General features: G+C 37.1%; 3 protein-coding genes across 4 annotated transcripts; 2 read left to right on the forward strand and 1 right to left on the reverse strand.

The window, feature by feature from the left end:
- Window positions 1-7690: 7690 nt before the first annotated feature.
- LOC131613641 (uncharacterized) lies at window positions 7691-9747 on the forward strand. The gene is made up of 2 exons (XM_058885293.1): window positions 7691-7850; window positions 8931-9747. Exons 1-2 carry the CDS (start codon window positions 7763-7765, stop codon window positions 9425-9427), a joined length of 585 nt encoding a protein of 194 aa, XP_058741276.1. The 5' UTR covers window positions 7691-7762; the 3' UTR covers window positions 9428-9747.
- Window positions 9748-12863: 3116 nt separating this feature from the next.
- Window positions 12864-15662, forward strand: LOC131613647 (ATPase GET3B-like). Its single transcript, XM_058885298.1, has 11 exons — window positions 12864-13195; window positions 13462-13673; window positions 13752-13814; window positions 13936-14049; window positions 14242-14316; window positions 14423-14491; window positions 14578-14643; window positions 14752-14826; window positions 14908-15006; window positions 15100-15234; window positions 15354-15662. The coding sequence occupies exons 1-11, from the start codon at window positions 13021-13023 to the stop codon at window positions 15489-15491; spliced, it is 1221 nt and encodes a 406-aa protein (XP_058741281.1). The 5' UTR covers window positions 12864-13020; the 3' UTR covers window positions 15492-15662.
- Window positions 15663-17788: 2126 nt separating this feature from the next.
- On the reverse strand, window positions 17789-23587 carry LOC131643748 (ABC transporter G family member 28-like). 2 transcript variants are annotated; one of them, XM_058914051.1, is made up of 14 exons: window positions 23300-23587; window positions 22810-22886; window positions 22257-22529; window positions 22047-22110; window positions 21813-21959; window positions 21454-21488; window positions 21263-21336; window positions 20129-21045; window positions 19731-20027; window positions 19157-19648; window positions 18899-19047; window positions 18510-18799; window positions 18302-18435; window positions 17789-18206 (listed from the first exon to the last, which is right to left on the reverse strand). In XM_058914051.1, exons 1-14 carry the CDS (start codon window positions 23512-23514, stop codon window positions 18050-18052), a joined length of 3321 nt encoding a protein of 1106 aa, XP_058770034.1. In that variant the 5' UTR covers window positions 23515-23587; the 3' UTR covers window positions 17789-18049. The 2 variants fall into 2 exon arrangements, with proteins under 2 accessions (XP_058770034.1, XP_058770035.1); XM_058914052.1 differs by lacking the exon at window positions 23300-23587 and having other exon boundaries at window positions 22741-22844.
- Between the last annotated feature and the right edge of the window lie 2267 nt (window positions 23588-25854).

Below are 25854 nucleotides of genomic sequence, written 5' to 3' on the forward strand. Positions count from 1 at the left end.
ATTACAAAACAAAGGTGCAACAAGTAACAGGACTGAAAACATCTAGTTAAAATCCTTAGGGAGATCCGTTTTGATCTTCAAGTATTGAGTCTCCCACGAAGACATACGAAGCTCAATTAGTGCCCGTTGTTTCTTCAATCTTTCGATTTCTGGCACTAATTTCTGTGCAGTCTCGAAATATCTAATTCCCGACTGCACCACTTCGAGCAAATCTTGTTGGTTAGATTTTTGTATGGCTGCCTGACAACGTTCAGCTTCTTTTATCTTGTCCTCGAGTGCCTTTATCTCTTGTTTCCAGGAGTTGATGCTTTTCTCATAATCATCAAAGGCCTTCTGATTTTCTGAATGTTTAAGCTTGAGGGCCTCACCTTGTTTCGTTGCGTCCACAGCAGAGTTCCATGAAGAGTCATGAGAGGCCATTGTCTCAGATAGCTCTTTTTCGACATTTTGCTTTCGAAGAATGTTGGCCTGGAGTTGCTCGAGTAGAGAGCCTAACAGAACAATTACCTCTGAAACTTCTGTGGAAACTTGAAACAAATCTACCTTCTTTAGAAGTTGATTTAAGTTGTGACTCTTAATAGGTTCCCGGTTGAGGACGTCTACAAGATTGACCCCAAAAAATCTCTCTTTTATTTGTCGGAGGAGGCTAGGAATATCTTCTTTATCACTATATTCTACAGTTGCAGCTGGAGAGACATTAAGTTCCGAAGGCGAAGAAGTATTCGCATCCATGATGGCCTTTAAGAAACTAAGAGGATCAGTTTGCTTAAGTTGTTCCAGCTCCAAAGGAGTAGGCTTCACGGGGGCAAGCGTCGAAGTTGTCTCAGGAATGGTTTTCGTATCAAGAGTCGAAGTCCCTTGAGGATCTTGTTTTTCTGGTTGAGAAATTTCTTCCATAGCATCTTGCTCCGACGCAGTATCTTCACTGTCATGTGTTTGGGGGTTCACATTGTCGCTGCCTGAGAATGGGTGATCTTCTTCCAAATTTTTGTCTTGATGAGTAGGTGGGGATTCGTCAGTGGAGTGACTTTCTTCGACTGGTTCATTAGGCAATATGGTAGCAATTGGCCTAACGTCTTCAAAGACTGGCGAGAGAACATGAGTTTGATTTTGAGAGGTACCTATGTTAAACAGAGCAAAGTTAGTCATAAAGATAAGCCTTTGAGGGGTTTAGTTGACGAAAGTTAAAGTTTGACAATTACCGTAAAGTTTGTCAACATTAATGGTAAAGCCATGGTCCTTGAAACCTGAAGTGGCAGTGCCAGCGTCTTCCTGCAATAACAAGGTAAATGTCAGTTTAATTATTTGGTTAAGATCACAAGATAATATGTGGGGTGGAACCCAAATACCTTGGTTGGGATATTGTCTGGACTTGAATTATGACTTTCCACAACGAAAGCATTACTAGCAGTTTTCAAAGGAGACTCTTCAGAGGACGCCTTATCACCAGGAGAAACAGTTTTAGAGGGGCTTATCCTTTTCCCTTTTCTTGAAGGGGTAACAGCTTTTTGTCTCTTCTTGTGTCCTTGTCTAGTTTGGGGAGGGGATTTATCTTCGCCATCTGAGGCAGCTGTCGAGGAAGCTTTCCGCTTCGAACCTGTTGGGGGTTTCGAGCTCTGGCAAATAGACGATAAGTAAGATGGATACTACTCACAGATTGTACAAAAGCAAGAATATGAGATGAGTATGTACCGTGGGCTTCTTGCCAGTAACGATGGAATCACTTTCACTTGGTTTGTTGCTCTTAGATGTCCCAGAATCTTTTTGGGCAGAAGCTTCCTTGATCTTCCTCCTTCGTGCAACAGCTGTAGTTGAAACTGAAATCAGTATATCAGCAAAGAAAAGAAAAGTCAGTCGAAAAGATTGTCTTAATCCAAACCTTCAGGTATTGGGGTCAGGACACGAACATGTTTAAGATCTATATGAAGATGTCCTTTGAAAGTATCCAAGGTATGCTTAGTCGGAACCACTCGTTCAGCGCGTTTTTTGGTACTCTCTCGAAGAATTTTGAGAGCATTCCCACACACGAACCAGTCTGGGAAAGGAGGACTTAGAGCCACACCAAAATCAGCACTTGGTAGTGGAGGGAATTTTGGAGGATTAAGTTTGAAAGCCACTTCATAACGTAGTTCTGGTCGAACATACGAGGGCAACTTCAACTTATCCAGTTTGGCGGAAAACTTTTCGCGCAAAATGACTGCAGCCTCACGAACGGTCCGACTAAGATCATCAGGCCTGTAGATAGTTTCAAAGAATTTTTGAAAAGCTTGGATTTCTTTAATATGAGTTGAAGTACCTTTTTGAAAATTCTCCTGCACATCAGTAAAAGCTGCAGTTAGTTCTTGAGCAAGGCTATCAGCATCAAAGATTTGGGAGCTATAATAATCCATCCACCATTGATGAAAGTCTGGTGTAGAATAAAAAGCAGGTTCGAAAGAGACAGGAGGAAGATTGCTGGTGCCAACGTATTTGTTGATTTTTCTTTTACATTCTTCTTCAGTCAAGTACAAGGTATGGAAACACATATGGTTTCTTTTCTCATATAAACACTTGGGTTTTATTTGAACCAACCCAAACTGTCTCGAGACCAAATTTGGTTGGTAGCACACGAGAATACATTGGCCTTTTGATGGTCGAAGGCGATGGGAAAATAACCTTGGAGTCAGAAAGGCTTCCCAAATTTCCATAGACTCAGTTTGTTGATCCTGAGATGTTGATGGAAATTTTCGAGTAAACCATTCAGGACCTATTGTTCTGTGCACAAAGGGGGCCATAGAAGGATCGAACTGGTTACGCCGGGCAAACATCATTGAATACGCCAAGAAGTGTTCACGAAGCTTTCCAATTTCTTCTTTTGGAGTTAGGTAAGCTAACCTGGTCCCTTCTATAGTTCGATTCTTGATTTTGCTATCCTCCTCATTGACGTTTCCTCGAAAGGGAAGATGAGTTTCGAATGTAGCATTAAGCCACAGTTGTAATAGCCAGAAAGGGCCAGCATAAAGTAAACTACCGGATTTGAAATTCTTGGTGAGGGTTGCAGCTTCGCTGAGGTTTTCATAAAGAGACCCTAAAAGCAGTTGGCTGAGGTTGAGCTTCTTTCCAGCATGCAACTGATTAGCCATGCAAAGGTATCTCTTTGCAACTTGAATAGATCTTGAACAGAAGGCACATCGTGAAAGCCATAGCGCTAGAAAAGCAATATGTTCTTCATCGGATACTGCCGTTTCGGTGGTAATATGATGCTTCTGGATGAATGCAGTATAAGTGACTTGTGAGTCATTAAAACCAATAGTATCATTATCCATTTCGTTAGGATCGAAGGTTTCGCCAGTTGGTCGAAGTCCTGTAATCGCAGCCACATCAAAAAGAGTAGGGGTAACTATTCCACAGGGGAGATGGAAAGTGTTGTGAGAAGCATCCCAAAAGTGAACCGCTGCTACTAACATGGGTTGGTTGTATTCTAAACCTGTCTTTGACAGTTGAATCAAATCGTATATTCCTAACGATTTCCAGAAGGATTCTTTCTGTTTCTCTACTTTTTCTAACCAGGCATAGTACAAGTCAGGATCTTTGGCCAAAGGAATTGACCTAAACACTTTTACAGAGTTGGTCATATAGTTTAACCTAATTTTCGCTAAAGCTAAAGGAGTTACAGTTGGGGTTTCTTCCATGTTAGCGGATTTTCCTGAGGGAGAACAGCCATCTTCATCTGTCCTAATTTTGCTAACTAATGGTCCAGTCTTGTAATAAGCAGGGAAGAATTTATTCAGAGATGGGATATTTTCACCTGGTAATGGACCCATAAAAGCGAGAGATTTTCCAGAAAGTTCAAAGGGAATGATTACCTGGGAAGCGTAAATAGCGCGTATTTCTTCGGTGTTAGGGTTTTGAACGTGCTCTTGTTCCCCAGACCGTGTTGTTGATTGGAGCTTCAGAGCAGGTTGAAGAACATTTGAAGATGAAGCCATAGAGAAATTTCTGATTAAGAGAACGAGATTTTGAAGAAATTGAAGATGTTTGGTTTTTTGAAGAAGATGAAGAAATAGGAATGAAAGGTTGTGTAGAAGTGCAAGACCAAGTATTTAAAGGTTTTAACGGAAACCCTTTTTAAATTTTTTGGGTAAAATCCAAAGAACACGTGGCGGCTGGTGATTTAATCCAACGGCGGTCGAATAAAGTTAGCTTCACTCCTAGTATGTAGGAGTAATGATCAAGAAGTAAGGTTAAAACGTGGGAATGTAAGTTATGAGAAGACATCTTTGAAAATGACAAGACGTTTCGGAAACAGGGTCATCAATGATTATGACGTTAGTCAGCAGTCTTGGAACTCTCAAAGATCAATAAAGAACGAAATCTTATAATGACAAGAAACGCCTATTTCTGTTGACTCTCGAAACAGGCATTTATTGGGGGCAATTTGTTAGCTGAAGATTTCGTTTTGTAGTATTTATCCTTCGAAGAAGTAAAAATCGAAGGAAAGATGGTTACTGATGGCCATCCCTTAAAATGGCTACTGATGGTCATGCTTCGAGAGTAAAGATTTCTAAGTTCGCTATGAAGATAATGAATACTGAAAGCTGGTGAAAAGTATGTGTCTTCGGGGACTTAGACAAATTTATAAATATATTCAAGTATTACTACTTAGCGTGTTTTTTCGTAGTGTTTGTTTAATACACTGCCACGCGTCGAAGACAGACTCAGGCGGGAAGATTTGAAATTCGAAGACGGTTTCGTAACTGTCCAAGTAACAGATGGCATCGCTAGAAGTTCTTATGAGAAACGTGGCAGCAGATTAGTATAGGACCGTTAAGGTCGAAACTAGTATAAATAGGAGTCTTAATGTTAGGATTCAGTGTGTTCATTTTGTACAAATCACTCACATATTTACTCAAGTATCAAGCGTTAAGAGAAAGAGTTCGCTGAGAAAATGTACGTATGACACCACCATTTTAATACATGTGTATTATCTTTTGTTTTTTTTAATATCTTCCAGAATTACTGCATTTCGTTTACTTCTTGCCATTTACATTTCTGTATCTTTACTTTAATGTCATTTACTTTCGAATTACTTTCATTTACTTTCAAAGTCTTTAACATTTCTGCAGTTTAAGATTCTTTACGTTTCAATAGTCCTTTTAATTTTCTATGTTATGTTACTTATCTTTTCGCTGAAGTCACATTTATATATAGCAAAGTGATTGTCAAGACTATTTGTTCTTTAATCGAACAACGCTTATTGAAGAAGACAAATAATGAATATGGTTCGAATGAACGTTGATGACAATCTTCTTGACTATGTGTCCTAGGATCAATCTAGTCGATCCTGCGAGTAACCAAATCATATTTATTATAGTTTGGAAGACTAGCGGTTGTTTACCGGAAATCACCGTAAACAGTACCGAAAATTTTAAAATTTTCGGTAGGCCAAATTTTTTGAAAAATTTCTGGTACATGTTTCTTTCACTAATTTTGGCCATTTTTTCAGTGAGGACCAGGGGGAGGACGGGTCCATTGGAGGCAGGTAATAGAGCGGCAGGCGGGGCTAGGGGTGTTGAGGCAGAGGCTTCCCAGCTACGGGCTGGACGAGTTGCTTCGAACGACTCTCATCGAAAACAGATGGATGAGCAGGTGTCGGGTCAGTTCCACGTACCCCGACGCTGAGCAGCTAGAGTTGTTGCTAAGGAGGTACCTTGTGCTAAGGAGGTTCATGTTGCTGAGGTTGCTGATGAGGATGTTCTTGTGCCGGTTGCTGATGAGGAGGTTTCTGCGCCGGCTACTGATGTAGAGGTGGCTCTCATACCTCATATTGACGATGATGATACTCCTAGTGATATAGACGCTACATCTCGTGCTTCTACTGAGGCATATGTTCACACTGGTGGAGCATTCTTGGGAGGACCCAATGATCGATCAGTGCTCACGGAGTATGTTGACCATGTCACATACAAATTATGACAGGGAGGGGTATATATGTTTTATGTTTAACTACACGTAATTTATTATTGTTCTACGATGTGTTGAAAGTTTATTAATAAATTTTAACCTTGTTTGTTACAGGACCGTCAACCGTTGAAGGAGCATCATGTTTATATTGAAGCTCGATACCTATGGTTGTTCAGTAGCCTTGAGACTAGCAGCTGAGCTTGAGGACGCGCTGAATTGACCATGTTGTATATGACACTTGGAGTTGCCATTGTCTTTGAGACCAAAAAACTTGCTAGTTATTCAGTTCTATTCGAAGTATACCACAAGTTATTTGGTGTTCAGTTCTTATTTAATTGTTATTTGGTGTTTTGTTATAGGACTGTCAACCGCTGAAGGTGACAGATGAAGAACATCCCACTCAGTCTGATGCTTGAGCAGGTCGAGCGTATTGTTGTTGGTTTTGGTCTCTTGGAGTTCGTCGACTGCTCACTGACCATGCTTGACGTTTCACTTCGGTATGCTTTTGTCGAGCAACAACACAAGGAGCGTCATGTTTATATTGAAGCTCAATACCTATGGTTGTTCAGTAGCCTTGAGACTAGCAACTGAGCTTGGGGATGCGCTGAATTGACCATGTTGTATATGACACTTAGAGTTGCGATTGTCTTTGAGACCAAAAAACTTGCTAGTTATTCAGTTCTATTCGAAGTATACCACAAGTTATTTGGTGTTCAGTTCTTATTTAATTGTTATTTGGTGTTTAGTTCTTAATTATTATTTATTGTGTATGTCTTTTTTATCAGTTCTATATATGGGAGATGGAAGGCTAGAAGATGGAAGGCCACGCAATCACATCCAGGTGGTGTTGCATAGTACAAGAGGAAGCTTAATCCTCTGAGAATAGATGATTTCATCTAGACACCATACACAGCTCACAGGGCCCACCGTGAGTTTGATGAGTCTTCTTTATATTAGTTCATATGAGGTGGGAGACCTTAGTGGCGAGACACTTGCTTGAGATGTGTCTGCGACAATATGGTATGTCCAGTGCATCCCACGCCCGATTTTGGAAGTTCCAGCTAGTGGCATTGACAGGTGGTTTCAAAGTCACATCATCAGCTTTTCTCGTGCCATTAGAGATAATGGAGTGAGGGTTCAGCACGATACACATTACAGGTTGGCGACGTGCCACCACCTCCACCAGGCACAGATGACCAAGAGCGCCTGCAGATGATCGTTGTTATTATGGGTAACCTCATGAGTTTGATAAACCCAGATGGTGAGGTTTTTACTAGATTATCTTGGGCAACACACATAGCCAGTGAAGGCCTATTTAGTTATTTGATTTGACAATTGTATTATTTGTATATTTTGTGACTCAAACTACTTAGCACAATACTTTTTATTACATAGTATTTTATTGATTACATGTTTCGATTTGAAGTTGAACATAACTTAAAACATTACAACGAACATAAATTAAAAATAACGAAACATGAAAACCTAGACACTATTAGATGATCATTTTAGCATCTTGATTATGTCGTCGACAGATCTTGAAATTTGCGCATCAAACTCGATCAACCCCTTAGTTAACCTACGGCGTAATGATCTCCACATGACTATCAAATCTTAATCGGTCTTCAACTCAATAAAGTTGTATTTCACCCTTCCATTTGTAGCAATCTGTAAAAAAATTCATTCAAATATTTTGTTTTTTTTAATCAATAATATTTTTGGTATTATCAAAATACGGGGGTGTGAGGTTCAATTTTAGGGATGACTTGAAAATATGAGAAGTCCAAATTCTTAGAAAAGTTGAGGAGCACAGCATAGTATGGCGGCGCTGGCGAGGATTTTGCGGTTGCAGAGGCGATTCGTTCCAACACAACCATTCCAATCTGATCGCTTCCCCATCGTTCAAGGTATCAAATTCATCATAACTAGCTATTCTTTTCTTCTTTGCTAATTTCTCTCCGTGTTTCTCTTATTTCTGGAATTTCTCATAATTGCCACTGGAAATTGCTGAGCTTATCCAAGATGATGTTTTTTTAGGGATTCCTCATTTATAAAACCTTTGAATTGCTACTCTGATTATTATTGATTTCTTTGTCATAATTTCACATTTTTGGGTGCATTTACTTGCGTTTGCTCTGTCTATAATTTTATTTCTTTTGTTAAAGCAAATTATTGAAGTGATTTAAATTAGGGCGTGAATTTTAGTTCAAAGCAAGCATGTTAGAATTAATCAAACAGATAACAGTGTAGTGGAGAAGCTTCCAGTACGGCGGAGAGGAGGTGGATTTGCATGATTAGCACTCCAGCGTCCAAGTTAGTTACTGAGTGAAAAGTACTGTGGGAGTAAATTATGGTTAGAGCATAGGTCTTGTGTGAGATCCCTTATGTATTGATGAGCGGCTAGAGATCCCTTCACTTTCCCAAGTGGTATGATATCCAACGGGGAATAACCGTCCGTGGTGTGGATCGAATACGAGTCTTGGAGTAGTGTGTTCACTATTCTTCCAATACTTTATCACTTTGGATTGGTTATTGGACCTTTGGATTATTAGGCCTCTAGCCGACCCGGAACACCGTGCAAGGATGGTTTTGTAAGAAGTTATTTAATTGTTTGTTATATTTTTATGCAACTATGTGACACTGCACAAAAATGGGTCAACGTAATTTGATACTAAACCTTGAATTAACTTTCTTGTTCATTAACTGGCCGGGTTCAAAACACTGGTCAGAAGCAATGCAGGCCTATTCTAGATAACTTCAGTTAGATTTTACTACCTGCATCTATTGAAATATTCAGTTAGGTATTGTTAACTTAAGTTGAACCTGCTTTAAACAATCTGATATTTTCCTCTTTATCCATATTGTGACAATTGTAATAAGTTGAGCTTATGCATTACAAATGGAGGATTTTGTACTAGCTCTCTCTCCCTACACTTCCCATGTGCAAGTCTTTCTTATTAATATTTCTTTGTTATGTTTATTGGCAGCTTCCTCTTGGCATTCTTCTATCAATACAATATTAAACAGATATGGATTTCTTAAAAGGGAGGCCTCGACACTGACAAATCCAAATAAACCCGTTTCTGAAGATGTAGAAAACAATGAAGCCGATACCTTGAAGTCTAATGTGAACTCAGATAATGTCCCTACATCCATGAGCATTACCGAGAACTCTGCCATAAAGTTTTCGGCTAATTCCAATTTGAAAACATCCTCAAGGCACGATCTTGCTATGATTTTCACCTGCAAGGTCTGTGAAACGAGGTCCATTAAGACAGTTTGTCGTGAATCATATGAGAAAGGTGTAGTGGTAGCAAGATGCGGTGGATGTAATAATCTTCACTTGATTGCAGATCACCTTGGATGGTTTGGCGAACCAGGAAGCATTGAGGACTTCCTGGCTACTCGGGGAGAAGAAGTTAGAAGAGGGTCAGTTGATACACTAAATCTTACATTGGAAGATATAGCTGGAAAACAATCTTGAAAGGTACAATTTGACCAAATATATATATAGGCTGCATTAGTGTAGCACTGAGATATTGGAAGGGTGAGGGAAAGTAACATTTGTTGGTGTTTTGTAAACTCATACAATGTCATGTATGAGATTAAAAGTGTTGGGAAAGTAACAATTGTTGGTGTTTTGTAGCACTGAGATATTGGAAGGATGCATTAAGTCTTGTGATTATTCTGAGATTTAAAATGTCTCATTCAATGTCATCTTATCTTTATTTATTTTTGGTACATACTGAAATATTTGTCACATTCAAATATATAGAGTGGAAGGAATGCTTTTGATGGATCTTATATCGTGTATCATATCTGCATTCATGTTATGGGATTTGCATGAATCACTATATAATATTTCTATTGTGTAGATGGTGTTTAGCACAAGCGAGAATACTGATCCCTGATCAGATCCTACAGTCATGGAGGTGTAGTGTATTGAGCTTTCTATATAAAATTCCCATCTTATAACCTAACCATATAAAATTCAATTATTTTTAATGTGGTATCACGATCCGTAATAACTATGACATATTATCATAATCCTTCAATAAATTGTGATATATGATATATCTCTAAAGTTTAAGTAATATTTTCTTCTTCCTCATCATATTAGCAAATACAAATTGAATATGTTATGTCTGTAGAAGTGAAACGAACAAACTCAAAGGAAAATAGTTGATTGAATATGTTCTCCATAAACAATACACTCTCTTCGCATAACAAGCAAGACTCTTAATTTAGCAAGTCAATTAGCACTAGCACTCCCTTCATGTGACGTGTAAATAAGTGTAAATAAGGACAAATTATCACTAATTATAGATAAGAGATTGAATATAATTTATCAGAGATTTATAAGGAAGAGGAGAAGACACACTCTCTCGAATAAACTTCAGGGTCGTTTGACAGGCTCGCAAATTACATAAGGAAGAGGAGAAGACACTCTCTTGAATAAACTTCACGGTCGTTTGACAGGCTCGCAAATTACATTTTGGAAACCATGATTCCAAGTGATAACAAGACCATGAGACTTCGACCTTAATATTAGAGGTGAAACCACAGCTTCATGCAAAATCTATGACCCAACCTTTAGAAGAGTTTCTCAAAAGATCACTAAAGTTGGATGACCTTAGATTACCAATGGAACTACCATCTACATTGACCTTTATCACATTTTCTGGGGAAGGGTGCCAAGACACGAGTTTAGTAGTTAATATCTTATTAGAACCATCAAAAGCTTGCTTGGTAGAGTGTAAAAGAGTAGTTATTTGACTAAAAATATTTTAGAGAGAGCGACTAGTCTTTGAAGGATTCTTCGTTACGAGATTTCCAAATCATCCAACAACAAATTAAAAATAAAAGGCCGTATGATTGGCGACCGTATTAATTTTCAACCAATTATATATATATATATATATATATATATATATATATATATATATATATATATATATATATATATATATATATATATATATCATTCTCATGAATAATAATGGAAATGAAACTGTTTAGAATGATCATGTTTGTTGTAACAATATTTTTTGTCTTTTGTGCTTAAACGATCGACAACAAGATAAACCTCTAACTTTAGTCATCTAAGGTGTTTTGGATCGGTGGAATCTAATATAATAAAATGAAATGATATTTAATCAGATTTTATTGTTTGAATATGAGAATAATGGATGAAGCGAAACGAAATATGATGAAATTCATTCTATTTTATTTCATCCATTTCTACAATTTTTACTCCGCACAATTGGAAGGAATGCTATGGAATGAACACATTTTTTTGTTTCGTTTCGTCAAATTATAAATTTTTTACAAACAATGGAATGAAATCTCCAATTTGCTCCATTCTATTTTGCTCCACTTTGTTATAAGATTTATTTATGTGTATATAAGAAATATCCACACAACTTGAATGAACATTATTTCACCGATCTTGTGTCAGTGTGTCAGTGTGTTTCACCAAAACGATGGACACACATTGTCTTTCACAACTTCTCTTTCTTTTCTTCATCCATCTTCTAGCTCTCTATCTCTCTTTTAGTTTTACTTTCTCTCTTTAAACTAAAATAATTTTATAATAAAAAGAGATAGTGGAATTAATAGAGATAATAGAGAAGAAAAAGAAGAATAGAGAAAAAAGAATAAGTGATGGTCATTTCTAAACATATAAGAGAATTAATAAAAAATTATATTCAAACTAAATCAATGGTATTAAAACCAAAACAAAGATAAACTATAAGCAAATGTTAGTATTTTAGGGATTCTCTCTTTTTTAATGGAGCTATTTTTAATTTTTTTATTACCCTTTTACATGTTTAAAACAAGTATATGTTATTCATTTAAATAAAGAATAGAATTATGTAAGAATTGTCCTAACACATAAATTATTAATACCTAATGAAATTGACTAATTTAAGAGACGACCGGTTCCACCGTCTATTAATGGAGGGTCTATTTAAAACTAGATTAGAGCTTTATATAGATCAGTTCAATACATGAATTTAGAACTTAACTTAATCACTTAATTTAAGAGGACTAATTACATATTCCATTAGCTGATAGTTTATTTAAAGGCAAAACAATGCTCTCTATACAAGGGATCAATCCCATTGTTTAGTAGCAGGGGACCATTTAAATCCAAAGGAACTATAACAAAGCTCTGTATTGGAATGTCACAGTCCACTAACAAGGATCCATTTAAAGCCAGAACATCCAGAACAATTAACATAGCTTTGTATAGGGGATTAATCTCACCAATAACTAGCGGTGGTCCATTTATAACCATAACAAACATAGAAAAATTATGTGCAGGAGACCAATCCCTCCTTCTATTAGTCGAGGTCCTTTTAAAGTCAATCTATCTCACTATCAATTAACATGAGGTCTATTTAAAGTAAATCAATTTCACTATCCACTAATTAAATCCATTTAAAGCTCTCTATAAGTGACTGATTCCACTATCCACTAGTGGAGCTCCATTTAAAGACAGAAAAATAACTCTATATTGGAGGCTCAATTTAAATCCATAACAAAACTTTGTATAAGGATAAATCTTATCATCCAAGTTGTGTCTATATATGAGACCAAATGTCACAATCCACTAGTGGAGGTTATTTAAAGTTAGAACAAATTTCTATATGAATCGACTCAATAAATAATAATTAACATCTAATAGAATTCGAAACGGAACTCAAGTCATAAGTCTTCAACAAGATGTTAACCCTAAAAATTTTAAAAAAAATTATATGTAATCACAATACAAAATTATTAAATCCAATTACGTACTTCATTTGCATAATATTACTTTATTATTATTATATTATATTAATTTTTAAATACATTTAAGCAAATTATATTTTTGGTCTATTTTTTAACTCTATCTATTTCCGGGTTTTTTTCTTTTTGCCGTGGCCGCATCCCAACCCAGTCCAAGAAATCAGTGTAATTAGCAAACTTGGTGACCGTCTCAGAAAATAGAGTAAACGAAAAGCAAATAGCCATAACAAAAACAAAGAAAAAAGGGATTACAAGAACCGAATTGAATTGAAGTTGAAGAAGAAAATGGCATGCCACTCTGCTTCTGCTATTTCATCTTCTCTTCGCATAACAAATCCATTACCCACAAAATCTCTTCTCTCTTTCCCTCCCACCTCATTTCATGTCCTCCCTTTCCACAAATCCCTCACCTTTCTTTCCTTGCGTTCTTCCACTAAATCACCCACCAAGTCTCTTCAAGGTTCAATCTTTTTCCTATTTCTTTATATTGCTTCAATTTTCACTTCCCGATAAAGAGGGGTTATCTTATGTTATGTTAATGAGTATGCTTATTCTGATTTTATACATTACTAACTTAATTGAAATAATTTAATGTACTCGAGGCCGTGTTAGTGTCGGACACACCTTCAATCAGAGAGTACATTGCTTTAGTAATTTGGGCTATTTTTGTACTTGTTGAGAATTTGACAATGTATTTTTATGGTTTTTACTTTGCTTTGTTGTCAGTGAGATCAGTGGCTACCCCTACAGAATCAATAGCGGGGTTTGATGACATGGTTGCTAGTACTGAGAGGAAGTATTACATGCTAGGTGGGAAAGGAGGGGTAGGGAAGACAAGCTGTGCTGCTTCACTTGCTGTTAAGTTTGCAAATAATGGACATCCTACGCTCGTAGTTTCCACCGATCCAGCACATTCTTTGAGTGATTCTTTTGCTCAGGTTAATCACATGCTTTCTAGTTTTTATGTTGCTTAACTGTTACCTGCTTCAAGTTCTGATTGTGTGTGTGCTTGGTAGGATTTGGCAGGGGGAGCATTGGTACAAGTGGATGGACCTGATTCTCCACTTTTTGCGCTTGAAGTAAGCTCGAGTTTCTGTAAAATAGATCAATATTATACTTAATATTATGTGCGCCGTTTATTGTTATGTTGCAGTTTGTTATGTGTTTTCTAACTTTTGTAGTTCCTTACTTGATTTGCAGATAAACCCTGATAAGGCTAGGGAAGATTTCAGAGATGCAGCTAAACAAAATGGTGGAAGTACTGGAGTCAAAGATTTCATGGATGGCATGGGTCTTGGAATGATAGTAGACCAGGTAAAAACTTATTTATGTATAGAATGCTTATAGAATACATTAACGTTTTTCTAATCTGTAGCACACCTTAACGTATTTAAATTTTAAGAAATCTCGTAAAACAAGATTAGGAAATACTTGAATATAACTCGTTTTGCTTCATTATAAGCTTCCTTCCTTAAAACGCGTTGTTTCATTCTTTGGTTGCAAAAGTTAGGAGAGCTAAAACTGGGAGAATTACTGGATACACCTCCTCCTGGACTGGATGAAGCTATTGCGATTTCAAAGGCATGCATTTTTCTTATGCTCTCTGGTGACTTGTTTATTTACTAATCTAATTATTCGTGCAATGAATCCTTTTTTGCTCTACTAACAAATAAAATCTTCTTGCCAGGTTATGCAATTTCTTGAATCGCCGGAATATAACATGTTCACTCGCATTGTATTTGATACGGCACCTACAGTGAGCAAAATGCTAATAGTTATATATTTCATATCTGCTTTGTTTTTGGACATTATCTAATAGCATTTACACATTTTCCTGAATAGGGTCATACATTACGTTTATTGTCGTTACCTGATTTCTTGGATGCATCCATCGGAAAAATACTAAAGGTATCACTGCTAATTTTAATAATAATAAATGAAAACCACATTCACATATCTATATTCATTATGAATATGTTTTTATCAAATTGTGTTAATGCCTTTATGCTGCTGCAGCTAAGACAAAAGATAGCTTCTGCTACTTCTGCAATTAAATCCGTGTTTGGGCAAGAAAATACTCGTCAAGATGCTGTAAGATTCATATTATTGGGTTACTGTTCCGTTTAGTTTCATCATAACATGCTTACCATTTTCCATATCTTGATGATACAGGCTGACAAATTGGAGAAGCTTAGAGAGAGGATGATAAAAGTGCGCGAGCTTTTCCGTGACACTGATGCAACAGAATTTGTTATTGTTACAATCCCCACGGTATGACCTAGAAATTACTTAAACCTCATATTCATTGTATTGGAAAGACAGAGCTGGCTAAGTAATTACTTAAATCTGTCTTTAATCCTTAAGGTGATGGCAGTTAGTGAGTCATCTAGATTGAGTGCCTCCTTGAAGAAGGAAAGTGTTCCTGTGAAGAGACTCATTGTCAATCAGATTCTTCCACCATCCGCATCCGATTGCAAGTTTTGTGCCGTGAAAAGAAAGGTACTTTAACTGTTTGCTATTCTAATTTTCCACTGGTTTTAAGCTGAATGATAATTCAATTAATAAAACAATGTAACCAAAAATGAAGGGCAAAATCTTACCGCATACAAACTTTTCAGGATCAAACGCGTGCTCTTGATATGATTCAGAGTGATCCAGAGCTCTCGACCTTATCGATGATCCAAGCACCACTTGTTGATGTTGAGATAAGAGGTGTTCCTGCTCTCAAATTTCTGGGTGACATTATCTGGAAATGACTAATCAGACAGCAATTCAAGAAATGATTAGATATACAGTGAAGTGGTAGCTGCTGAAGGAACTAGAAAGTTTTTTGATTTTTTTAATTTTCTATATACAGTTCAAAAAGAAAAGAAACTAGTTATTGTATATTCACTGACTCATAGCATGTATTTGAAACTATTTTTTTATTTCTCATTCCTACATTTATATGAAATGTAAGTTGTTACTGTATATCTGTGTTATACTTCTTTGAAGCTGAACTGATACAACACCATCATCCATTTAGTATGACATGGTAGATGACATCTTGACGTTTATGTTTATGTTTATGTTTGGATACAATAAAAATTAAAAGAGCGGAGCGGAAGGAATGGAGCGGAATGGAATAAATACGCTATTCCATTGTCTGGGTACTTTATGATGGAATAGAGCAATTTTTTCATTTCGCTTAAATCGAAGGGTACAAAAAATGATGGAATGAGATGGAATGCAGTCCAATTGATACCGCTTAATTTCATCCGTTTTTAATCAATTCAAACGATGGAACATAATCTTATTTCATTCTACTCTGCTCCATTTCATTGTATTCCATCAATCCAAACATACCTTAAGGAGAGGAGAGGCGAAGTGACTGTTGGAAAAAAAAACTCAAATAAATTTGTTTCTTTATAGGGGATTTTTTTTCCACGCGTGTAATTAAATAAGGAGATGGTGAAATCTAATTCCATGTACAATAATAACTAAATTAAATAACATACATACAAAATTTTCAACGTAGAAAATTTCTCTCGATAATAACAATTAAATAACATATATACCAAATTATAAGACGGTGTTGAATTCTTGAAGCAGTGGTATTGATCTTTGATGCGGTAGAGTTGGGTGAACTCAAATCAGTTACGGGGTTCAAAATGAGTGAAGTGAAAAATATAGATCAGAAAAAGTACATTGGATCTCACGTGTCCTTATATAAAGTAGCTTCGGGTGGTCTCAAATTAGTCACGGGGTTCAAAATGAGTGAAATGAAAAATAGAGATCGAAAAAGTACATTGAAGTACATTGGATCTCACGTGTTTTTGCATACGTTAGATGTTTTCATTGGACTTTGCGTGATTTTCATTAGGCTTTGTATAGTTGGACTGGTCCTGTGGATTCCTCCATATTGGGCCTATGGCCTCCCAGAATAGTTGTGAAAGGCACCTCATTGTCTTAGTCGGAAAGTTGAACTGATGTTTTAGCCGAAAAGTTTTTCAAAGTCACGGTCGGTATCTCGTTGTCAAATTCGATCGTAAAGGAAAGTGAGAAGACCGCGAAGTAGTTATAAGAGTAGGGGAAAAAAGACAATAATGTTTTTCCTATCATTGAGAGGTTTCGCAGATTTTTCAGGCGGCTTTAGTCTCGTAGGTTAGGGCATGACACATTTTTCTATGACATGTGGCTTTAGTCTCGTAGGTTAGGACATGACACGTTTTTCTAGGACATTTGAGTGTACTTGAGTTCATTTGTATTTTCAATGCAAAATCTGACTGTTGATTTCTACCTTTCTGTTTCCCTTTTGATTTGGCTCGTTGATTTTAATCCTATATATAAAGGTTTCCTTAACTTTTGGAAGAATTTTTCATCATCCCTAGAGTCAATTTTGTAAGTATGAGTTCGAAAAGAGTTTGTATAGAATAACACTTTGTACAAGATAGGTCAAACTCTAATTCTATTATGATATCAAGAGCCTATTGATTCATTCAAGTCACCCACTATGCATAATTCAAATTCAACTCATTTACTTTACGAACTTAATTTTAAACTCAAACCAAAGTTATTTGATTTATTACATAATTCAAATCCAACTAATTTACTTTACGAGCTTAATTTTAAACTCAAACTGAAGTTATTTGATTTATAAACCAAGTTCAAGTTGATTATCTAAGGCTATGTTTGGGAGTTTGGAGGGGAGGGGAGGGGAAGGCTTCCAAAAATAAAAATTTTAAAAAATATAGGAAAATATTTGACATTTTTTGAAAAAATGATTTTGTTTAGAATGATAAAAAAGTCATTATCATTAATAAATTTTTAATTTTCAGAATACTATAACAACCTAAATCATATTTGGAAAATTTATGTAAACCCTTCAAAACCCTCCAAAACCCTCCTACAATACAATTTTTTAGTTCCCCCATTTTATGGGGTTTTTGTTGTTATGAATAAACTCAAACCCTCCAAAACCCTCCTACCCAAAATCTTTTTACCCTTTTCACCCAATTCTTCCTATTTTTCAAAGCCCTCCCCTCCCTTCCCCTCCAAACTCCCAAACATAACATAATTGAATCTTGAAAGATGATTTAGTAGAGAAAATGTTTACTTTTATAAAATCTCACTACTAACATGATAATATGATGATGTCAACTACAACTTACATATTCTGCTCAACAACCAATATCACCCCCCAAAAAATTAATCAAACATTCTTGAGATCCTGCAAATTTTACTACAAATCCTATCAAATTTTGATCACACTACTCTCCCCAATTTGTACAACTCATTCTAGAAACGTAAAACTTCAATAGCACGAAGTTTCGCCTTACTTCTTTTTGAAGGTAACCATACAGAAAAACCCTATTGCACGACCGATTACACCCATAAGAATGAGCATGGATAAGCAGAGACTCCAATCATGAAGATTATACCCACTTTTTAAAAGCGATCCGCAACGAGTTATGAGCCACACTCCTTGATACCTATAGTGTAGATAATGAAGGTAAAAATGAGGTAAAAAAAATGATATGCTATTACTTGAAGTAGTGAAAAATGCTTTAATCATATACTAGTTTACCTTTCAGCATTTGCAATGACCAATGCTTGTAAAGCCCACTTAGAGTAACATAAATTAGCTATAGCCTTTAAAATTTTACTATCTTTTGGTTGTGTTGCAATGAGAGTCAAAACAACTGGAAGAAGTACTGACCACTGCAAGATACAGAATCGAGTTAGACGAGAAGCGAAAACATGACTGAGTAAATGTTTGTTGTAGAAGTACTCACCAGCTGAGCTGCACCAGGTTCAAAAAATATGGACAATGCGTATGCTATGCCGGTGACACAGTATACAAGACAAAGCAACACGATATAATTAGCTGCAAAAGTAGATCTTGGATTGGTTAAGAAATAGAACATAGATAAATAGACCACAGGCTTGATCACTGTATTAAAATGATCCATTGTGTCTTTCGAGAGAAAATAAGCCAAGCTGCTCATGCCAGAATCACTCTCCCTCCAGTAGTGTAATTTATCCAGAGAAAATGATCTCAATGCCGCTATTTTGCATAGAAGAGCTGAAATTAACAATAAAACAGATGAATGAAAAACTGCTCACACGAATTCTGAATAGAGGAGATTATTTGCGATGATTTATTATTATTTATGCAACTTACATACAGCAATCACCGTATAGGTGTAACCGGATGCTCCAAATGTTTGGTCGCTCGATTTGGTAATTGATCCTAAGCAGGCTCCAGCAAGTAATAAAATAAGATAATCTACTGCCTGAATCCTAGCTTCTCGCAATCGCTGCTTCCCAACCCTGAGATAACATTGGTTTGGAGTGAGACTAACAAAAGAAAATGCAGGCACATTATATGGAAAATGAAACTTTCAAATTAACAAAAATCTAAGGTCATTAGGTGGCTTACCGTATAAGAAAGTACTTATATTGCTTGAATACACCAGGAGTTTTCCGGTCAGATAAATCCTTGGATTTTGAAAAGTTAAGTTTTATCTTTTCCCCTCGCACTTCCACATTATTTCTCACATCATTCCATAATTCTCCAGCAAACGTCTTTCCAATATCACCTGAGCCATTGGAGTCTATGTCATTAGCTGGATTTACACTTTGAGGCATATCAAACTGTGCTGCATGCTGCCTCATATCAAGAGGTATTGGATATCCATTATGAAGCATCCATTTAACTGGCAGATCCTCGTAACTGAGTCCTGAACTTTCACCAGGTGCCGCTATGCCCTCCAGAATGTCAATATAGTAATCCGGAGGGTTAATCCGCTCCGGAACATTGATCCCGAGACCTGAAAAGTATTCTTCAACTCTCTTGGCAGATCCATGATAGACCATGAGACCACCTTTGCCCAAAAGTATCAAGTCATCAAACATCTTGAACAAAGCATAGCTGAAGCAGAAAATTCAATCATTAATAAGTCCCTATGATGCAATAAACATCCCTATGATGCAAACACAGAATTAAAATTTACCTGGGTTGGTGAACCACCATGCAAATGTTCACTCCCTCAAGAGCTTCACGTCTTAATGCTCTTAGAAGAAGCTGAGATGATGCACTATCCAGGCCAGATGTTGGCTCATCTAACATCAAAAGTGAAGGTTCCATAACCATTTCCAATCCAACATTTACACGCTTCCTTTGTCCTCCAGAGATCCCTCGCTTTTCCACAGTTCCAACTACGGAATTCCGCACAGATTGAAGCCCCAAGAATTCAATAACTCTTTCAACAACCAGAACTTTTTCTGGTTTTGACAAATCAGCTGATAGCCTTTAACAAAACTTCATTTGAATTAACACCATAGCTGATAACATATATTATATGCAAGAGTTTTAGAAAATACATCAGTTAAAATGTAAAACATAATATACCTGCACTGTGCACTGAACCAGAGATTTTCTTCCACTGTTAAGTTTCCATGAACTACATCATCTTGTGGAACAAAGCCAATAATTTTCTTAAACGAGTGAACTGAATCGTTCCTTCCATTTATAAGAATTGAACCAGTAACCAAGCATCCAAATGCCTTTCCAGCTAGAGCTGAAAGAAATGTTGTCTTGCCAGCCCCTGATGGACCCATGACAGCGGTGATACGGCCAGGTTTGATTTTCCCAGTAACATTTCTCAATATATGTTTGTTTCGAGATTTCAGTGTGAGAGTCAGATCTCGGAAAGAAATCTCAATAAAAGGCCTCTTAATTTTCTCAGTATTTGTAGCCATTTTTAGTACTCCTGAGAAAGTAAGGTTCTTATTTTCTTGTTGCTGAGCCTTCTCTTTTTCAAGTTGAGCATATGCATACTTGAAAATTTGTGTATGAGTATGTGGTTGTTTTTCCTTTATAGCGCTTTTATATCTAGTTTCTTTTCTTGTATCGGGATTGTGGTTAACATGCGGGTCATTTTCAATTTCATGTACTATATGCATTAGCCCACTTGGATGTTCCCCCTTTTCAGTTGGCACGGAAGAAGAACTTCCAATCATGCTAGAAGGTTGTGAATGTGGAAACAATTCAACATCTGTTTCAGAAGTCTCTTGGTTTAAAATTTTAACCTTTTCAAGAGTTTCTTCGTCCTTCTTACGAGAGAATTTCCGTGATAATTGAGCTTGCAGCCCAGATGCACCTTTCTTAGCAGCATCTTTTGCAAGTTTCCATCTTTGGTTTGCATTTGCAGTTTTCCTTGCACTTCTAGCTGCTGCTTCTCTTGATTTTGCTACTCTCCTTTCCCTAGTAGTGAGAACTTGGTCAGAACAGTTGTAAATAATGAGTAGCAATGTACTCAAAGCTGCCTGCATAAGCAGTTAAAGAGTGTTAACTTTCTACCAATTTGGTCTCCCTCCTTGCACGCTTGTGCATGCACGCGTCGCACACGCATTTCCAACTCTCAGTTCAAGTATTTAAGTCTCTAAAATCAGAACTAAGATATTTCTTATTAAATAGGAAAATCAAACTTCTTTACAAAGAAAACCTAACTAAAAGCGCAAATAACTCCCTATAACAACTTACAATGAGCATAACTCCATACGCATGCATGTTTTGGGTTGCTGTATTTGAATTGCATGAACTTAGCTTGAAACATCCTACAAGAAACAATCAGTAAATAGTCATATGTACTCTGAATATAAACAGTCAAAGATTGAATAGTAAATCTAACACAGATATACTGCTGCAAGCATACATCATTCATGATATCTTACTTTTCTCAGATGTGGAACCCGTCCTGCAGTAATGCCTGAAATTTTGATAAGAAAATGTTAAGAAATTTATTTTGTAGTTCCTATTAATTAGTATCATAAACATAGAAAAAATTATTTTATAACTCTCGAAAGAAGGTAAGCAAAACAAACATTTTACATTGCTTCTTGAATGTTTATGATTCTGCTTAATGATTTTGATAATTATTGAATGAAGTTTAGAAAGTTTTCATGTTCCCAAGATATTGAATGCTTCTATTTTGTATTATAAAGATGTTCGGAGAAGAAATAGCAAATAATTTACGTCTAAGATCCAATTTTGATTGTTTAAATGGAAATCAAGTGTTGGAACAAAATAATACCCACTACTGCAAGGAAATTTTGTGGTGGTTGTTGGACAAAAGGATCCTGCTGAACAAAATGTTTCGCTACTGCTACTAAAATCAGCCCAAATATTTGCTCCTCCACAGCTATGGTTTGGCTGCATTGGAGGTAGTTGATAAAGATATCTGCAGGAATATATCCATAGATCAGTTCAGTACATGGCATACACGCAATACCTTGCGGAAAAAAAACAGTTCAGAATTATAACTCACGGTTCACATACGCCAGTTGTTTTATTGAGTGTAGCAAGGGGGCAATAGGAACCTAGAGGGCAAGCTTCAAGAACAATATTTCCAAAACCAAAAGAGATAAAAGCATCAGACACAGATTCCGGCATACATATCTATAATAATTAGTGTTATTATGCTTCACCAATAAAGAAGAGAGAATTCACAATTTTCACACATTCTCGTTATACTTACGTATCATGCATGTGATACCGTGAGGACAAAAGAAGCCTTCGCAACATGCTCGACAATTTGAAGTTCTAGCGGGCACATCCTTTGAATCTCTAAGGTCAATCTTCTCGCTTGGGGGAACACTACATGCCCATCCGGGCTCGCAACCAGGAACCCATGAGGTTAAATTGCAGTTCTTATTAGGCTTTAAATAATTGGCACTTGTAGATCTATCCATTAAACTATTTAAGTAAAACTTCACTTCCGCAGCTGTACACAAGCGGTTTGTAATATCTCCTGCCAAATTCATCAGAAAAAAAAGCATAAGAAGAGTTGTGCAGGTGACACGTTTATAACATCAAATGGAAAACGAAGTGCGCGTAAAATTGAATATGAGCTCCTGAAGATTTCTAATCGAAAAATGAACAAGTTAAGTCTACTGGACTTCTTAGAAAAAAGAAGGAAAAAAAAAATCTAAAGCAAGAGAAAGTGTCTCATCTGTTCCTACATTTTCCAAGAAGCAAATAGCAAAAGGATGTAATGTTTGTTTCTGCATGTCATTGTTCGTACTTCATACCTTTAGTCTTTTTAATGCAAGAAGACAAAAAGCCCAAATCCGACGAAAAATTAAAGGCTTGATTCCAATCAGAATCCCTGAAACAATAAAATCATTATCTATATCAGTATTACAAAATCGATACCGAACGGCTTTTGCTAGATATAAGCACTGTCATATCACATTCAATTGCCTCCTAAGTAAAACACACAATCTTGAAACACTATAAGCATAAAAATCACAAGAATAATTCCACAAAAGTCACCTCATATTCAATAGCATTGTTCATTAATCACATACAAATTTAATGAATCTAATTATTCAAGCCATGAGTTTTCCATTCCAAGCATTAACAAAACAGCTTATGACATGCCAACAAAAATGTTCCAGAACAGCTTATCAAAAAAACAGTTTGACTTAATTTTTCATTTTCAATTATAGAAACAGCTCATACCAAATGAGCTCAGAACTCTACCTAATTAGCCAAACAGAAAAACAAAAATGGACTTACGGATCTTTGACACAGAAATTAGAGTCTGCACTAATCTGGTGACTGAGAATTGAAGTCAAATTGGAAATCCTGCTATAAACAAGCTGAGTAATAAGGGGAAGAACAGCAGGGTTATCAAGTTGGTCATAATCATTCATTTCTTGACAATGCATCTTCTTCTCAAACAAGAAACTCAATGTGAAAATCAACCATAGAAGCAACCTCCAACTACACATTTTTGAAAGAAAAGGAAAAAAAAGCTTCTTGTGTTGTGTTTGAGGGTGTTAGAGAACAAAAGGGTTTGAAGTTAGAAGTTTTAAGGGACCATGAGAAGGGAAGTACAGTAAGGGTTAGTGGGACCCACCTAGAAGAGTATCGTGACACCACGTTTGTAATAAATTAATTGACAACTATGTTATTTTGTTGTTAGAAAAGGATAGAGATTCGTTAGTTTTGCCTATGTAGTTATTGGTAATGTTGTTATTAGTCAACGACAATTAGTTGGAAAATGAAGAAATTTAATTTTTTGACAAATGGTTGTGTTTTAGTTTGGTTTGATTTTAAGTTGCCGTCTTTCAAGGGGTTGTGTAATGAGATTGTGGGACCTTAACATTTTATTGAGATTTAATATAGATTATTAAAATAAGGAAATGCTAAAATATGTTTCTTATGGCACATTTAATAACACTATAATTAGAATTATTTTCTTAAAATGTATTGGAGTTTGACCTAATTCATTCTTATAAAACCGGTTAGTAAGGTGAGGAGTGTTCTTCTATATATACTCTTTCAATGCTCTATCTCCAACTAATGTGGGACTTTAGGATCTTCCAAATACACCCCCTCACGCTCAGCATTCTTTTCTTTTTGCTCTGATACCATATTAGAGTTTGACCTAACTCAACCTTATAAAACCGGTTGATAAAGTGAAGAGTGTCCCAATATATATACTTTTTCAATGCTCTATCTCCAATCAATATGAGATTTTAGGATCTTCCTAATAGAATGCGTGCATTCAATTTTTTAAAACTTTAAACATGATTTTATTAGGTTTTTTCTTTGGCCACCTCCCTATGGGGGTCACCCCCAGCGAAAATCCCAAAATACCCCTGCTTCGGAAATGAACTTCCGAAGCGCTTTTTTATTTTAAAAAAATTCCTTAATTCGGAAGTGCATCTCCGAAAACACCCCATGGGGGGTGTCTTCGGAGATGAACTTCCGAAAACACCTCATGGGGGGTGTCTTCGGAAATGAACTTCCGAATTATGCAGAAACTGTGTTTTTTTTTTATGTTTTTCATAACAGTCTCGCATTTTAATTAAACGCAAACGCCAAATAAAATAAGCAATAGATAAACTGAAAATACTAATATGATAAATAAACCAAAAAAAAATACTAATCCGATGAAAATAATATATACAAACCGAAAAAAATAAAAATAGTGTGCTAAAGATACAATCCGATAACAAAAAATATATAAACCCGACCACTACTGGGTGTGCCTAAACCTCTCCCCCTGAGACCTCCTCTGCCGCCTGTATGTCGCCGCACGGTCCGCATCAGTGACGATCATCTCCATCACGGCGACTGCCTCTGGACCGCCCCGCTCCACGATACCTCGACCCAACGCGTCCCGCCCAAGCATCGATATCCGCTGGCAGATCGGCATGAGATCAATGGCGTGATCATCCTCGGCCTGCTGGTTCTCCAGGATCTCCTCGTGTGCTGGCCTAGGAGCGCCGGGAATGTCGGGTCTCAGAAGAGGATGTGACACCCGGTAGAACCATGTGACGTATCCCTCCTCACTGTGCCAGTCCTGGGTGACCCGAGTGAGACGGTACTCCAGCGGTACCACATGATCCTCCCAATGCTCCCATATGGCAGTGAGCTGCACTCGGGTCACAGTGTCGGGAGCAGCCTCAAAGGGTGACCTGGGTATCCGTTGCACGAATCCGAACTGACGCATGCACCGCTCAGGGAGATATCGAACCATGATGCCGGTCCCACATGCCAACCAGCTTGAATATAGAGCAATGTCGTCAAAGGGGACAATCTGAGCGTAGTCGACGAACGGCCTCCAGGTGACGTCGTCGTGCATCGTGCGGTCCAAGTACAGACGGTATGGTCCCACCGCATCGTTCCCCCTCTGGAGAGCGTATCTGGCGGCCCTGGGCATGGCGTCCACGTAAGCAGGATCGATGTGAAAGCCGTGGATGCGGGAGAAGTAGGAGATGATCCAGCTCTGAAACAGAAACAAGATAACGTATTAAAATTAAATACGAAACATATATAAATAAATAAATATGATAATGTATTAAAATAAAACGTACCGTAAGCAGTGTGCAGGATCCGACCAACTGCCTCGTCCTCCAGTTGGAGGCCTCATTCAGCTTCTGGTAGAGATATGCCAGAGTAGCTGACCCCCAGTTCCACTGGTGAACAGTATCCAGGTCCATGAAATAGCGGAGGTAGGCCACGTCGACGTACCTGGCACTCTTGTCCACAAAGCATGCAGCGCCTACCACATGCATGTACCAGCACCGGAGAGCGCAACCGCGGTGGTACTCCCTGAATAG

The sequence above is a fragment of the Vicia villosa genome, linkage group LG1 (genome assembly GCF_029867415.1).
Source record: "Vicia villosa cultivar HV-30 ecotype Madison, WI linkage group LG1, Vvil1.0, whole genome shotgun sequence".
In the NCBI taxonomy this organism is placed as follows: Eukaryota; Viridiplantae; Streptophyta; class Magnoliopsida; order Fabales; family Fabaceae; genus Vicia; species Vicia villosa.

Excerpts from the sequence above, each read along its gene's own strand:
- LOC131613647 (XM_058885298.1), top strand. The coding sequence starts at position 13,021 with ATGGCATGCCACTCTGCTTCTGCTATTTCATCTTCTCTTCGCATAACA. Across the intron at positions 14,050-14,241 it reads TTGGAATGATAGTAGACCAG|TTAGGAGAGCTAAAACTGGG; the intron begins GTAAAAACTTAT and ends TGGTTGCAAAAG. Across the intron at positions 15,235-15,353 it reads TTTGTGCCGTGAAAAGAAAG|GATCAAACGCGTGCTCTTGA; the intron begins GTACTTTAACTG and ends CAAACTTTTCAG.
- LOC131613641 (XM_058885293.1), top strand. The coding sequence starts at position 7,763 with ATGGCGGCGCTGGCGAGGATTTTGCGGTTGCAGAGGCGATTCGTTCCA. Across the intron at positions 7,851-8,930 it reads TCGCTTCCCCATCGTTCAAG|CTTCCTCTTGGCATTCTTCT; the intron begins GTATCAAATTCA and ends GTTTATTGGCAG.
- LOC131643748 (XM_058914051.1), bottom strand. The coding sequence starts at position 23,514 with ATGTGTAGTTGGAGGTTGCTTCTATGGTTGATTTTCACATTGAGTTTC. Across the intron at positions 21,960-22,046 it reads ACAACTGGCGTATGTGAACC|ATATCTTTATCAACTACCTC; the intron begins GTGAGTTATAAT and ends ATATTCCTGCAG. Across the intron at positions 18,207-18,301 it reads GTCATTGCAAATGCTGAAAG|GTATCAAGGAGTGTGGCTCA; the intron begins GTAAACTAGTAT and ends TCTACACTATAG.